Source organism: Pelodiscus sinensis, chromosome 3 (assembly GCF_052426305.1).
Source record: "Pelodiscus sinensis isolate ZL-2025 chromosome 3, ASM5242630v1, whole genome shotgun sequence".
NCBI lineage: Eukaryota > Metazoa > Chordata > Testudines > Trionychidae > Pelodiscus > Pelodiscus sinensis.
This window is the reverse complement of record NC_143054.1, coordinates 183,099,921-183,116,126: the sequence shown is the minus strand read 5'-3', so window position 1 is coordinate 183,116,126 and position 16,206 is coordinate 183,099,921. Positions and strand designations below refer to the sequence as shown.

Genomic DNA, 16,206 nt, shown 5'->3' with positions numbered 1-16,206 from the left:
GAGCGGCGGGACCGCGGCGCATCTGGGCGTCCCGCCGCTCCCGTCCTCCGGGGTGAGAAAAGCCCCGTTCGTAACTGTGGATCCGACATAAGTCGGATCCGACATAAGTCGGGGACTGCCTGTACTTTGAAAAGTTTCACTGACTCTGGTTTAATGCAATGAATGAGTGGAGATTTGCTTTGAAAGAGAGCATTGAATTTGTTCATGTAATCCAAAACATATTTCAAAAATAGCAGGTAGGCTTTAAATTCTGGATTACACATTGCATCATATATTTATCTTGCTTTTGGACTTTTTTGTTCGACACACTCATGTTGTATATAGTTAAACAGGGAGCCCCCCCACAGCAGACCAGGGAGACGCGGAGCAAAGCCGCGGAGGATGCGGGCGGGACCGCGGTGCGTCTCGGCGGTCCCGCCACCCGCGTCTCCCTGGTCTGCTGGGGGGGGCGCAGCTAGTGCACCTCCCCCTGCAAGGCCAGGCTTTTCTTGCCGACGACGCCTAGGGTAGAGCAGCTGGGGTGCTGCCAGGTTGGTCCCGCAGCGCCGCTCCTCGGCGCTACTGGACCAAACCGGCAGCACCCCAGCTGCTCTGCCCCAGGCGTCCCCAAGTCAGCCGCTGCTGAAACTGACCAGCGGCTGACTACAGGAAGCCAGAGGCAGAGTTGCTCTGCCCCGGCTTCCTGGAATCAGCCGCTGATCAGTATCAGCAGCGGCTGACTTGGGGACACCTGGGGTAGAGCAGCTGGGGTGCTGCTGGGTTGGTCCCCGCAGCGCTGAGGTGCGGCGCTGCGGGGACCTACCCGGCAGCACCCCAGCTGCTCTGTCCCAGGCGTCCAAATTCAGCCGCTGTTGAAACTGATCAGCGGCTGACTCCAGGAAGCCCAGGGCAGAGCAACTCTGCCTCGAGCTTCCTGTAGTCAGCCGCTGGTTGGTTTCAGCTGCGGCTGAATCTGGACGCCAGTTCCGACTTACATACAAATTCAACTTAAGAACAAACCTACAGTCCCTATCTTGTATGTAACCCGGGGACTGCCTGTAATTGCAACAAATTACTTAAAACCACATTTCCTAAAAGGTGAATTAACAAAAGTTAATATGTCACATCCCTCTAATTTTATCAAAATTAATGAAATATATACTGGTCCAGAGTGTGAGGAGTACTTAAAATGTATTGATCCTAGTGTAGCTATGAATGTAAGAAAAGTGATTCAGCATTATTACATCACTTGTTGTCAAGAAATGTAGCACAGGCTACCACTTGACTCAGTTGTTTTCTCAGAGGTTGGATTTATAGATCCTAAAATTTGTCTTAATGTTGATGTAGATAAAGAAAAAAAAAGATATCTCAAAACTTTGTGCAATATTTAAGATAGATGTGAACTCAGAGCCTTGTCATTTTCTTGAGAATCAAATCAAATTGAATGTGTAAAGAATAAGCCTATCGATGCAATGTGGCATGAAATTTCTAAAATGAAACATTTTTCTGGAAAATTTATGTTTTCAAACATTCATAAATCAGCTCAAAAGGTTTTAGCATTGCCACATTCAAATGCAGAATGTGAGAGAATTTTTTCAATGGTTACAGACATTAAAACTAAGAAAAGGAGTAACATGAAAACTAAAACACTTAATTCTAGTGTAATTGTCAGATCAGCTTTTAAAGCAAAAAAAAAATGTTCTAGTTTTGTAATTACAAATAAGCATTTACATTTACATAATAAAAATACAGTAGACTTCCGATAATCCAGAACCTTTGGGACCAAGGTGGTGCCAGATTATTGGATATGCCGGACTATCAGGCGGTACTATAAACTGGTTTTAAATATATATATATATATATATATATACACACACACACACACACAGACACTGTATACCAGTGGTCCCCAACCTTTAGAGGCTCCCTGGCGCCCGGGGGCGGGGCCACTCGCGCTGGGTGCCCGGGGGCGGAGCCGCGCATCCTGGGGCACACCAGGGGTAGGGATGCCCTTGCACTGGGCGCCGGCATGTGCCCCAGGGCCGGTGCCGCCCGAGCGCCTTGTGCCGTGGGCCCGGATGTGCCCCGGGGCTGGAGCCGCCCGAGCGCCACGCACCAGGCGCCGGTGCGTGTCGCTCGCCTGGGGCCGGCGCCTCCAGTGCGCCGCACGCCGGGGATGGGCCGACCCAGGTTGTCGGCGGGCACACAGAAATGCCTCGGCGGGCGCCATGGCGCCCGCGGGCACTGCGTTGGGGACCACTGCTGTATACAGTATATACTGTATATAAAGTGTTTTAACCCTTTTTATTGTGCATACTGTATATAATATACTGTAATGTTTTAGTTTTTTTAACCCTTTTCACTCGGTTCAGCTGCTTCCTTGAGGAGTTTTCTGCTGAAGCTCACTCACTAGGCTCTTGCCATTTTGATGCCGGATTATCAGGAGTGCCGTACAATTGGATGCCGGACTATTGGAGTTTTACTGTATGTACAAATATGGATATGCCAGAAAAACTGGCAGTCAGACTGATAAAAATATTAATGGTGATGACATTTCTAGTGAGGAGTCGAGTCATGACTCATCTGATGAGTAAAACTCATCGTGATAGTTAAGTATTATGTATTAAATATTCTATTCATTTTATATGAAACGAAAATCTTTTATATTTGAAGTGTTCCTTTATTTATCATATATAACTGAAATGTATTCTGAAGTGTATACTGTACTGATTTTACCTTGAGTAAAATAATTAAAATGTTTTATTATTCTTTCATTTTATGAAATACCATCCATGAAGTAATTAAGGATATTTGGATATATAAAAATAATTATTTTTGGATGAAAAGTTCATCTTTAATAACATTATATTTTTAATTATAAAGAGCATCATAAAATCATCTAAATTATTGTCATATATTTCGAGTTAATTATATATATATAAAACAAATGAATTAACTATACATAAAATAGCCTTTATAACATATACAATTAATATGGGAATTTTTCATCAGATTTGAGAAATTTTTAGCGCTGGCCTGGGAAAAGTTGGCAACACGATATCGAACCGCTGCCCAGCTCTGCCGACGCTAGGGAAAGGTGCGAGCGCAGCATTGCGCGGACAAGAGAGCAGCACTCTGCTCAGCGAGCCTGGGGGCGAGACCCCACCCCAAGCTGCTGCTGCTCCCGGGAAAGTGGGGCGCTGCGAGCGGGCGCCTGAGAGCACTTGCACCGCCTCAGAGCGGGCCGGTCCGCCCTCCAGCTCATCCCTCCCGCCCCGCCCCGGGCACTCCTGGGTCCTGACCGTTCCAGCCCCTCAGGGACCCATCGGAGTCGGGCCGTTCGCTCCTGAGAGATTCCCCTCCCGCCCCGCACTCTCTGCACGAGCCGCGCTGCCAGCCGGCTCAGGACACCCGCGCGCTCAGCACTTCCCATAGCGGACAAAGCCCCGCCTCGCAAGATGGCCGCGCCGGCCCCGCCTCGCGCAGACCGTTGTCCCCGGCCCATCGGCCGGCGAGCGCGCACGCGGCCCTAATGACGTCACGCGCGGCGCCAGTTCGTTCCTCCCCTTTCTCCTGCGGGTGGCTCTGACGGGCCGGGAGGCGCAGGCTGAGGCGGTGCGTTCTGGAAGCTTCGCGGCGGGGATCGTTAGCGCGGGCCGGCCCGGTTCATCCGTCTCCATCCGGGACTTAGACGCAGCGAGGCGCCGGGGAACCGACATGCCGGAGAACGCGGGGCCCAGAGCCCTCCCGGGTGGCAACGGAGGCCGTAAAAGAAGCGCCTACCAGGACCGGGACAAGCCGGCGCAAATCCGCTTCAGCAACATCTCTGCCGGCAAAGGTGCGCCCGGCCCGACTGATGAAAGGGACCGGAAAAAAAAAATCTCTGTCAGGGCGGAAGGGGGGGGAAGGGTCGGGGGATCGGTGGCGGCCTCTGTCTCGCCCGCCGTCCTGTTCCTCCTGCCGTTGTGCGGGGAAGCGCGAGGCGGCGGCTTCTTCCTACAGTGACCCCCCCCCCCCCCCCCCCTTCAGTCCCATAGTCGTGGGGGGTGAAGACTCCATCACACACACAGACCCTGCCCCCACCCCACCAGCGGGCCGGACGCCTTCGTGGAGGGTGAATTCTAGACAGTCGTCCCCCCAGGCTCCATCACTGCATCAGCTACAGCCGCTGCTGGAGACGTTTCTTCCTTTTAGCTAACACCGCATGGGCCTTGTCTGCAGGGGAGAGAGTGTTCTCTGCAAACCCTCCCCCCCCCCCCCCCATTTTTTCTAGGTTTTTTTTTTTAATGTAGTAACTGTTATGGTGCTAAGACCAAAATCTGGTGGGGAAGGGACTGTAATTGGCAGTTGTCATAAGGCCTGATCATTTTACCGGGGCAGAAGGCATTGAAATTTGAAATGTAAATAACACTTTAAAATTATATAGTGAAAGGGTTAACTTTTTAATTGGGATTAAGACAGTCTGCTGCAGGTGGCAGGTCTGCTCCAACCAGTTAACTGTTTCCCAGGTAAACGTGGGTGTGGCTAATTACCAAGTAACAGGGTTTACTTTTTACATCCTTAATTGAAATTCACTATGAGACCAGTGAAACCACTCAGCATTTTTAAATCTGTGTGGCTTATAATACCATTAATACCTCATTGGATTTGAAAATACTTCATTCACATAATCAGCTATTGATTGTCTTTAACATATTCCTGGTGTTAGAATTAGCCATGAAAGCCATGCACTTTATTTTTCTTAAAATTTTTTATGCTATATCAGTAAATTTGTCCTTGATAAGATTATTAAATAGTGATGCAGACAAACTTGTGTGGGAGCCATTTAAAGTTTTCTGTCCTTTTCTATACAGAAAAAACTATGTTCAGACTTGCAGTATTAATTTAGATGCTAATAAAATATACAAAAACTTGTAAAGTTGAATGTTAGTAACTAATTGCATAAAATAATTTCATTTTTACTCCTCCTTCAGCGGTTGCTGATGCTATTAGAACAAGTCTTGGACCAAAAGGAATGGATAAAATGGTAAGCTTTGAGATAAGTGCTTGAATATTTTAAAAACATATTATAAATACGTAAACAAATTTCAAAGTTTTCTTATAAGAATAGTTTTCTTTTGGGTTTTTTAATTTGCTAATCACAAAGGTGTAACTTCTAGTTACGTGCACATGATTATTGTTGGAAAAGATAATACATTGAAACTTTAGTACTAATATTCCCTTTGGTTTAAAGGAAATATCGGGTAGTTTATGACTCTTTAACATAGAATCATAGAATACTAGAACTGGAAGGGACTTTGAGAGATCAAGTCCAATCTCCTGCCTTCATGGCCAGACCAACACTGATCTAGATGGTGCTATCCCAACTGGTGAAGAGCTGGCATTCCCCTACCCCCTCTTAAAGAGACAGAGCCATGGCGGGAATCATGGCAGCGGGGCGCTTTTTTTTTTTCCCCTCTTGATGAAACGCAGCCCTAGGGCAGTGGTCCCCAACCTTTCGGGGCCGCCTGCGCGTCCGGGGACGGCCCAGATGATTCAGCAGGTGCGCACAAATGCCTCAGCGGGTGCCATGGTGCCCATGTGCATCACATTGGGGACCACTGCCTTGGGATTCTGTGGCCAAATAAAATTGGGAAACACTGATCTAGATCATCCCTGATAGATGTCTATCTAACCTGCTCTTAAATATCCTCCATTGATGGAAATTCCATAACCTCCCTAAGTCCACCCTAAACCTCCTTTGCTGCACTTTAAGCCCATTGCTTCTTGTCCTATCATCAGAGACCAAAGGGAACAATTTTCCCCCTTCCTCCCTGTGACACCCTTTTAGATGCCTGAAAACCGCTAAATAAATGTCTTGTGTAACTAAGGTCATAAGTATGTATAGTATTTAATTTCTATTTTAGATTCAAGATGGAAAAGGAGATGTGACAATTACAAATGATGGAGCAACTATTCTAAAACAAATGCAGGTTCTGCATCCTGCAGCTAAAATGGTAAATTACTTTTAATATCAACCTGTAAACCAACCTAGATTGCAGAGAACTCTTAAGGAGGCAGTGGTAGAAGTGATGGGCAACATAGACTTCATGAAAGGCTCTCCATCTCAGTGAGCAGCAAGATTGTTGTAACCAAGATGGTCTGCTGGGTTAGGATAGTTGTGCTAATTGCATTTGCATACCTGGAATTTGTGGGGTGTACTGATTGAACTCTAGCAGCACTTTGATGGGATGCAGAAGGAGCGCATGGCTTTTACAGTCAATGTTGTGTGCATGTGGTATACACTTCTGTTCATATGCCCTTTATGTGCATACCACTTAAGTAATAACAGTAAGTAAAAAAATATACACAGACAGAAACCCGCAAAATCTGGCAACCTTGCACATGAACTGTGTAATCAAAGTGTCTTGTGGGCCCCACACATAGAACCCTGATGGACCACATGCCCATCACTGATTCTGGGCATTTACATAGGAGGGAGGGAGGGAGAGAGAGAGAGAGAGAGAGTGTGTGTGTGTGTGTGTGTGTGTGTGTGTGTGTGTGTGTGTATTTTTGCAGCACAGCAAGTCTGCGATGCACTGGGGTTCTGGCTTTGATGTTTTTTCTATAGACTGGGGGAGAGAGCCTGAAAATCCAAACTTCAAGTAATGGTTTGAGTGTAACGCAATACAAGTTTGCCACAGAAAATGCCACAGAAAATGTTATGGAGGATGCTTAGATGCTGATTATCTGACAGTAAAATAGGCACCCTCACTGTTATTCCCTTCATAATGTCAATGGGTTACTGTTATACCTTGAGAGACACACTGGCAACGTGAGTGGTGTTGCTGGCCAGTCAAGAAACAAGGAATTTCCTGTAGTATGGACCTCACAGAATACTTAATACATATTTTAGCCCACTTACACTTCTGTACAAACAATACAGAACATATTTGGACCTTTTGTAACCATAGGATAATGCGTGCACACACAAAGTTGAGGAACTGATCTGTATACTTAAAGTTAATAAGAGAATCCCCTCTAAGCAATCCCCACTTTGATATTTAATATTTTTTCATGTTTATTAAGATTCAGTAATGCATAAAAGTAACTGGTTTAAATACATTATGTCACAAGTTCTCAAACAGTCTTAATTTTAGTTGGTAGAGCTGGCCAAGGCACAAGATATTGAGGCTGGTGATGGCACCACTTCAGTCGTCATCATTGCTGGTGCTCTCTTGGATGCCTGTTCAAGACTTCTTCAGAAGGGTACGTACTACTGGTTGGCTTTAATAAACTGGAAAAGGGAAAATGCCAGAATTTAATTTTATGTAACTGATTTGAAATAAGACTTGTTTGGTTAATGAAAGACCATTAATTGTGTTACTTACTCGTGGTAGAACACTAAACTGATTTGAAAGGTGTTTTTAAAAAAGAAAAAAAAGCTTTGTTTCCATACTTGATATTAAAGGCCTGTATATCTGGTGGTAATAGTAAATAATTTAGCTTCATGTTTCTGAGGGTGAATCTGCTTCCAGTATCACTGATCAAGTATAGTTGTAAAAATGTTAAGATACCTTATGAGAACTTGTATTTACAATAATTCATGATGGGTGAAATAGTGGTAGAAATAAATTAACCCCACATTGGGAAGTAGGAATTCTTGCTGGGGTTTGAGCAAACCATCTGGACTTTGGTTTTGTGTGTTTTTCAGAAAAATATATATTTCATATGACTGTTGAGGATTATTAATGCTTGTAAAAGATTTTCAATGTGTAAAGCAGTATAAAATGTGAGCACTGGCAGTTCTGCTGTACCAGTTCAGAAAGACTAACAGCATGCCAGCAGCAATTGGATAACTGTGTGAAGTAGGGATGTGAACAGGTTACCTAGTAAGCATCACCCTTAACAGGTGATGTTTATCCGGTAATGGTTAACCATTACTTAGAGCAGTCTTTCACCTGCAGCCTGCCATGGGCAGAGCGCTGCTCCGGCCCTGCAGGGCTGTTGGCAGCTGTACTGGTTCATGAGAACTAATAAGTGAAATTGAGGCTTGTCGATTTTATAATTCAAATAAACTACAACTAATAAATCTGTTTACATGGAAGTGATTACTATCAGTCCAAAAATCTAAATTGGCATTTTAAGTGGAATTAACCACCACCTAAAATTAAGAAAATCAAATGTTAAAGTTAAGTGAACAATTAGTCTGTAAAACTTGAATTTAAACTTGTATTAGGAATTCATCCCACCATCATTTCGGAGTCATTCCAGAAAGCTTTGGATAAGAGCATTGAAGTCTTGACCAACATGGGACAGCCAGTTGAACTGAGCGACAGGGAAACCTTGCTAAATAGTGCAACTACTTCACTGAATTCAAAGGTAATAATTATCTAGTTGGTAGGGAAGAAGAGAGGGTTATTCAGCCTAACTTCTGTGTAAATTAAAAATAGCATGTGTTCATGGGTATTGTTTATACATTTTTCCCACTGTTTGTAGGTATTTTGTTCCTTTCTATAGTGTTTAGCAAAATGAATTCTTTAGGTGCTACCATAATACAAACAATAAACAGTGATTTTTAGCTCATCCACTTACTAGCTGAATTCAGGTCTTTGCTGTTAACTAGACTGTGTTTCTTGTATGAACTTTTTATGATTCATGATACTAATACACATATACCAGATAATTGGGACAGTAGGTAATTTCAATAACTGTTCCTGGTGTACTAGACCAGCAGGCAATTCATGAAGCTACCATTGATTGGCATTAATTTGCAACCTAAAAATTGAACTGAATTTAATCTTCATCACTTTTCAGTCTGAATGTTTTACCTAATATATGCTACACATAAGATAAAGAAAACAATTAACAGTGGTGCTAACCTATTATATATAAGTGATGCTACAGTGATAGACTACTTATTGGAAGGGGGGAAATTACAAAATCAGATTTCATTTTCAAACTCTGTATATGGTTATAAGTACAAAAGAAAAACAATAAGAAATTAGAAAAGTCTTGGTAGCGTAATTTTGAAATTGGTATTGTCTTAACTTTGATAATGCTGCTAAATTGAATTATTTTTCAGTTGGGTAAAATTTTGTTAATGTTCCTTTTCACATTAGATTTCTTAATTAAATTCCTTAGGTTGTATCTCAGTACTCTAGTCTGCTTTCTCCAATGAGTGTGGATGCAGTGATGAAGGTGATTGATCCAACTACGGCTAGCGGTGTAGATCTTAGAGATATTAAAATTGTCAAAAAGCTTGGGTAAGTAGCAATCCATAACTAGCCATTTTGTTAAAAGTAACTTGTCTAGGGTTTAGAAATGCTTCCCTAAAATGTTAATTTCATATTTTACTGCTCTTGTTTCCAGTGGAACAATTGATGATTGTGAATTGGTTGAAGGACTAGTCCTCACTCAGAAGGTGGCAAATACTGGTGTAACTAGAGTGGAAAAAGCCAAGATTGGTCTCATTCAGTTTTGCTTGTCTGCTCCAAAGACTGATGTGAGTTGGTGTGATCCTGCTGAATTTAATATCATCTTAGTGCATGGGGATTTACATATAATTCAGACAATGAAGAAATATATACTTGAGATTATGTATACTACAAAAGCCATCATAGTAATTGAATCAGCTGGTGATGTCCACACTACCCTCCTGCTGGTAATATGCATTCTCCATCTGAAGCACTGATTGGAAAAGAAGCACTGTGCAGTACTATCAGCTGCATGGGGCTTAAAGTCTGAGCTCCTGCCTGCTGTCAGGCTGGCATGGGCTCAGTTTCATAGCATGGAGTCTGCCAGCAGTGAAATTGGTGCTTGTCTGTTTCATGGCTGTCTCTGGTTCAGAGCTCCATGTTAGGGGTCACAGCTTCAGACTCACCCCAGGTAGGGGTTCCGGCCGTGAGCCTGGACCCTAGCTGACAGCTGCAAGAGAGGGATGTGGTGTGGCAGCAGGGAGCTTACCCAGCATAACGTTCTTTAAATTTCATGGCTCCAGCTGTGAGCCCAGCAGCCATGAAACTCATAAAAATGACAGCCAATGTAAGTTTTGTTTACCAGACTACACTGACATAACTCTGCCCCCACAAGAGACATAGTTCTTATGTCTATGTAGCAGGCAATTTACTTCTTCAGATGTAGCATTCTAGTGTAGACACTGACTTATAGAAACAGCATGGGATAATTAGAAGTGTATTTAAATTTGAGCTGGACTTCAGTAATTTTTGAAGACATGGAATATTTTTCTGTTTTAATAGATGGACAACCAGATTGTCGTTTCTGACTATGCTCAAATGGACAGAGTATTGCGTGAGGAGAGAGCTTACATTCTAAACTTAGTTAAACAAATTAAAAAGGCTGGATGCAATGTGCTGCTCATTCAGAAGTCTATTCTACGGTATGCAAACTTCCAGAAAAAACAGTTCTTCTGCTTGCTAAGTAACTCTTAGATTGAAGTAAAGCATCTGTACTCATAAGCTGAAATTGAACTGAAATATTAACATAAAGGAGTGTAATTTCAAAAACTAACTGTGTAAGCATGGAGGTTCTGTCACACCTCACACTTAAACAATTTTTATGTAGTTTTTATAAGCGAATGCTGAAATTTGTCATCAGGTTTTTATTACCTCGGACACAAATCCTAATGATTACTGATAATCATGTGCTGGCAATATTGGTTTTATAGAGTTGTGCATTCACTGTTTCTTTGCCTTTTGGTTTAGGGATGCTCTTAGTGATTTAGCACTACATTTCTTGAACAAAATGAAGATCATGGTGATTAAAGATATTGAAAGAGAAGATATTGAATTTATATGTAAGGTGAGAAAGTATTTTGTTTAAATAGCTGTGCTAAAGGATATCTATACTCAAAAGATTCATTCTAATCTTCAGTATCCTGTCATTGTTATATAGCTTTAATGGGCTATAACAGATTGTTTTATTGGCATGAACTTTGTGAAATATGGATGTGTGTGCATATAGGGTATGAATAAAACAATATGAAGCTCTCTAGAATACTTAACTATTTTTCCCATTTATCACCAAGAAAAATAGCAAATGGTCAGGTTGTAGGGGGGAAAAAAGATTGGTCATTTGAATTAAAGTAGTTTTGAGTCAACTATATTGTATAGAAATGTACACTACACTGTATTATGCTTGTTTATTATTTGTGGTTTAACTTTTTTCTGTAGACAATTGGAACCAAGCCAGTTGCTCACATTGATCAGTTTTCTGCTGATATGTTAGGAACTGCTGAATTGGCAGAGGAGGTCAACCTAAATGGTTCTGGGAAGCTAATAAAGGTGAGGAACAGAAATGATCTTTCCTTGTTGGTCATACAGTTGTAATGTAAGTTTAAGGGAGGGTTGTGAAATCTTTTTTGGGTTGGGGCCATTGACGCAGAGAAAAATCAGTTGGGGACAACACATAAATGAGTAACAACAAAACAAAACCCCTCACTGACTTGGCCCTCAAGTGAGGAGCGAGGTAAAAACTAAGGATGTTAAATTTAGATTAATCAATTAACTGAATAGTCGATTAGTTATTACGGGTGCCTCAGCCTTTGTAATATAGCAAGAGCAGGGCTTTTGCTACATTTCAAAAGCAGAAGTGCTGCAGGGAGTCTGGGGCGAGCTGGGGACTCAACCCGTCCCCTGCTGGCACTGTAATCCCTGCTTTTGAAATGTACAAGAATCCCAGGCTCTTGTACATTTCAAAAGAAGGGAGCACCGGGCTATTGGGGGACTGTTTGAGTCCTGCGCTTCTGGTGGCGCTTAGCTTTTGAAATGTACAAGAGCCCTCCCCAACCAAGAAGCAGGAAAAAAGTCAATTTACTTCACTCCCCTCAAACTCTAGCCCTGGTGGTGTTGGGGAGAGGCACTGCGGCTCACAGTTTACCCCCAGGGTGGAATTAACTCTTCTGTGGTACCAGGTTTGTTAGATTAGATGGGGCCAAAAATGAGAGATTCAGTGTTCAAGAATGGGCTTCTGGGGGCTGGGCTGGGCTGGGGCTATAGAGTTTGGGCGGGGGAGGTAGGGTGCAGGAGTGGGCTTGGAGTGGGGCTTGGAGTCCTATCTAGCGCAAGTTGCTCTGTGGGCTGCAGGGAAGCACTCACTGCAGGCACTGTCCCCGCTGCTCCCATTTCCTGCAATCCTCTTCCTGACACCGGCCCACAAGCTGTAAGTTTCCCAAGCATGCTTTAAGGGGTGATACTTTGCAACGTGCCTGTTCTAGAAATGAACATGAGACCTGTGACTTTTAAATTTTTCAGAAGTATCCAGTATGCTCGAAACTCTTTAATCAGTCAACCTTAGGAAATTAGGCTATTCCAGATTATGGTATTTTCTGGTTCATGGGTGTTGATGCAAAATGTTTTTATTTTTAAAGTACTGAATTTTTATTTAACGTGTAACATACAGGATCTGGGAGGGAGAGAGGCTACAGGAGCACACTGGAGGGTGTGGACCTGGGAGTGAAGGTGCAGGAGCATGCTGGGGAGTGAGGATTCAGAGCCTGGGAGAGAGGAGGAAGGAGGTGGTGCCTACCAGGCATATCTGTACTGGGGGGCGTGTGGCTCCGTGTCCCCCACCACTCCCAGCTGCTATGGGAGCAGTGGGGCGAAAAAAACCTCTGGGCAAGCGCTTTGCTGTGCTGCCATTCCCCACAGCTATGGGAGAGGGAGAGTGGTAGCATGAAGGCCTCCCTCTGCCAGGATCCAAACCATGGGTGTTCCCGGATCAAAGACCTCTAAATTAGGGATATTCAAAAGTATTTGCTTCTGTATATCACCAGCAAGCTCTAGTTATGGACCTTAGGTGCTGCACAAATGCAAAAAGAAGTGTGTTTCTGTCCCAATGGACTTATTTCATTTTACTGACTTTGAAAACTTAGTCTGGTTTACCAGAGCTCAAATGGTAATTGTGTGTCAAATCTCAGACCTTACCCATTAGCAAGGAATGAAAATTATAAGGGCTTAATGTCCCAGGTTTTAAACTTAAGATTTTTCAGTCCAGCTGTTCTTATGTTCTAGGTAACAGGCTGTGCAAGCCCTGGAAAAACCGTTACAATTGTTGTACGTGGATCCAACAAGCTAGTTATGGAAGAAGCTGAGCGTTCAATTCATGATGCTCTGTGTGTCATACGTTGTTTAGTAAAAAAAAGGTAATGCTTTCTTCATATAGTGGCTTCATACACAAATCATACAGTAAACTGTAAGCACTTAAATGTTTGTCAAAGACCACAGCTTGTATTTTTAACAGAATTTTACTTTTTCCCCCTCAGAGCTCTAATTGCAGGAGGTGGAGCACCAGAGATAGAGTTAGCATTTCGCTTGAATGAGTATGCTCGTACTTTGAGTGGTATGGACTCATACTGTGTCCGTGCATATGGAGATGCAATGGAAGTCATCCCATCTACACTGGCTGAAAATGCAGGTCTTAACCCTATTTCTACGGTAACAGAGCTGAGAAACAGACATGCTCAAGGAGAGAAAACAGCAGGCATTAATGTCAGAAAGGTAAGATACAAAAGGATTATATGAATGATGGTCAGTTAAACAGTTTGATCCTTTTGATGGAATATACTTGAGAATAAAGACAGACAAAGGTTGCCCAACTTGTAGCCCAAAACCCTCCTCAATCAACCTTGCATATCATTGCAATATAACAATTTTCATGGTCTGAGAACTGCTTTTAAAAACTGCTTTTAAAACTGACTAGTTGTAGACATGGTTAGGAATCTTATCAGACTTTTTTTGATTGAAAGTGCCCTTTTTGCAAATATTAATATTCCAACTGAAAAGTTCCATTTGGTTGAGAAACTGAAATTATGACTTCTGTGCAGGCTACCTAGAATCTGCAGGGAGGCAGAGCAGCCCACTGCACCGTCTCCTGTGTAGCCTGAGTGCCTCTCTTCATCATCTTTCAGATGGACAGACAACAAACTAAAAAAATTATTTTGCTTCTCCTGAAATGAGATTTTTCAGAATTTGTCCCATGAGAAATTTCAAGTTTATATTTTGTTCTAAATGGGACAATGTTTTGTTCCCAAAACCTCAATTTTCCATATGTTAGCAATCCTATTTTTCGGTCATCTTGCTAGTTTAAATATATTTGGCTGCTAAAATCTCAGGTGCACTCTAAAAATCCTGTAGTGTGAGTAAGGAAGGTGAGTTAGAGTGCACCTGAGACTTTTAGCAGCCAAATACATTTTTAACTAGCAAAGATGGCTGGAAAACAACCTGTGAGATGCTAGTCTCAGTAGTTCTCTCTTCAGCCATAAGAACTAGAGACATTAATTTTTTGAAAATGAAACATGTTTGGATGCGAGAGCATCAGATGTAGCCACCGGGTAAAATACCTGCTCACTCAGCTGTTGTGACGTGAGTGCGTTCAAATGAACTGTGTATGGTTATTTGCTGATAAGGTATTTGTTTTCTCTTTTTAAAATTATGCTAGATAGGAGGCTACTGGGGATAATTTACAGGTATGTTAAAATCAAATTTGTTGTTTGCTTTATACTGCTGAGGCTATAATTCTTGTTTTGTAGGGTGGAATTTCCAATATCCTGGAGGAGCTGGTGGTCCAGCCTCTGTTGGTGTCTGTCAGTGCTCTGACACTAGCTACAGAAACTGTCCGCAGTATTCTTAAGATTGATGATGTGGTAAGTAATGTTTTTTATTATCATGTTCTGTTAATGTTGCAGTACAGTGACATGAACAAGGTATATCCCTTGTGTAAAGGATTCATATTTAAAGTGAATAGTTATATGCCCTTTCCATGTAATTCAGCAGTTTCCTGATAACTGTTAAAAATGAAACCAGTCTTATGGGAAAACAGTACTCAAAACCAAGTATTAGTTAACACAGCAGGCCAGATTAAAGCACAGGATACAAAAGGATTATGTATGAAGTGATCGCTTTAAGATGAGGGATATTGATGATTGTTTCCCATCCACATAATCTGATCATGTTAACTCATCTTTGCAGGTGAACACTCGCTAAGATGACTAAAGGAAATGGCAGTACAGCCCAGAGTATCTACGGTGTAGTCTGGAGTATGGTTTCTTCAAAGAATCCGTGTGTCAAGCATTCTGCTAAAATTCATTTACGTTTATGTACTTTTATCAACTTAATTTAATAAATTCTCTGCTCTCGAGACAAACTTAGTTCATAAGTGAAAGACAATGTTCTATAATTGAAAATCTGCATTAAAAACTCACCAAATGATACTAACATTTTGCTAGTTTTGCTGTTGTTAATCATATACTTTCTTTCTCACTACGTGAACCTATTTTGATATCTAAATTTAGCTTCTGAAATCTGTCCTTTTGAAATAATTCTCTTGCTGTGGAAAAACGTAAATGATGGATAGTCTAGTAGCACCTTTTAAAGACTAACAAAACACGTAGATGGTATGAGCTTTTGTGGACACTAAAGCTCATGATACCATCTATGTGTTTTGTTAGTCTTTAAGGTGCTACTAGACTATCTGGTTTTTCTTCCTGTTGCAGACTAATTCAGCTACCCCTCTGAATCTCTTACTATGGAATCTTAGTAATAACTGTACTACCTCAGACCTGTTTTTGCAAAATTCATCCAAAACAATAGTTCATCCTTCCTCTCCTACCCAAGGAGTTGTTACAGCCACTATGGTGCATGGCAAATATAGGACTGTACTTTGCCCTGTAATTTAAAGTGTACATTTCTTTCTGCAAATGTTTCCTTGTCCATTAATGCCTATATGCCAATGTCTTGTCTCTCAGCCAACACACCTTTAATACATTTCATTGTACTTCAGCTACCCAGGACAAAGGCTTCTAGCCTTTAATTGCTGAAGTTTCCTTCATTAACTGCAAATGGAAATACTTATTAGTTGAGATTTTGTAAGTTATGTTTCAGGATCACATTCTAGTATTTGGTCATTAGTTGTCACACGAGGTTGGTAATAAACATGCCAAGCACCCTATTACAGGATTGAAGCTGATCTAATTTTGTAAATACAGTTTTAGATATTTCATATTTGGGCCTTAAGGAAATATGCTGCCAAAATAGATCTTATGCTGACTTTACAGATCTTTGCAATCCAAGACTTAATATTAACATCTTTGTATGTAGTTTAGGGATAATTTTTGGTGGAGGGGGAGACTCCAAGCTTTTGGTAAGTAGTCAAGGTCACACTTTTCTAGGTGTGGGGGGAGACAGTGAGGTCTTGGCTACTGATTGAGAGTAGAAGGGAGTTCAGGAGCAG

At 42.1% G+C, this 16,206-nt stretch overlaps 1 protein-coding gene and 1 long non-coding RNA gene across 8 annotated transcripts in view; one reads left to right on the top strand and one right to left on the bottom strand.

Moving 5' to 3' along the window:
- Window positions 1-3,533: 3,533 nt before the first annotated feature.
- Window positions 3,534-15,191, top strand: CCT4 (chaperonin containing TCP1 subunit 4). The gene is made up of 14 exons (XM_075925552.2): window positions 3,534-3,817; window positions 4,953-5,005; window positions 5,886-5,975; window positions 7,119-7,227; window positions 8,198-8,340; window positions 9,103-9,224; window positions 9,331-9,463; window positions 10,218-10,357; window positions 10,683-10,779; window positions 11,151-11,261; window positions 12,990-13,120; window positions 13,241-13,475; window positions 14,507-14,620; window positions 14,946-15,191. Exons 1-14 carry the CDS (start codon window positions 3,697-3,699, stop codon window positions 14,958-14,960), a joined length of 1,614 nt encoding a protein of 537 aa, XP_075781667.1. The 5' UTR covers window positions 3,534-3,696; the 3' UTR covers window positions 14,961-15,191.
- The window catches only part of LOC149525196 (uncharacterized), a 158,845-nt gene continuing 149,755 nt past the window's right edge, over window positions 7,117-16,206 (bottom strand). For 6 of the 7 annotated variants that reach the window (XR_016349281.1, XR_016349285.1, XR_016349278.1 and 3 more), the window contains one exon: window positions 7,117-7,255. This is a non-coding gene — a long non-coding RNA (uncharacterized LOC149525196). The remainder of the gene's footprint in view (window positions 7,256-16,206) is intronic. The other variant, XR_016349277.1, reaches the window with a different exon arrangement.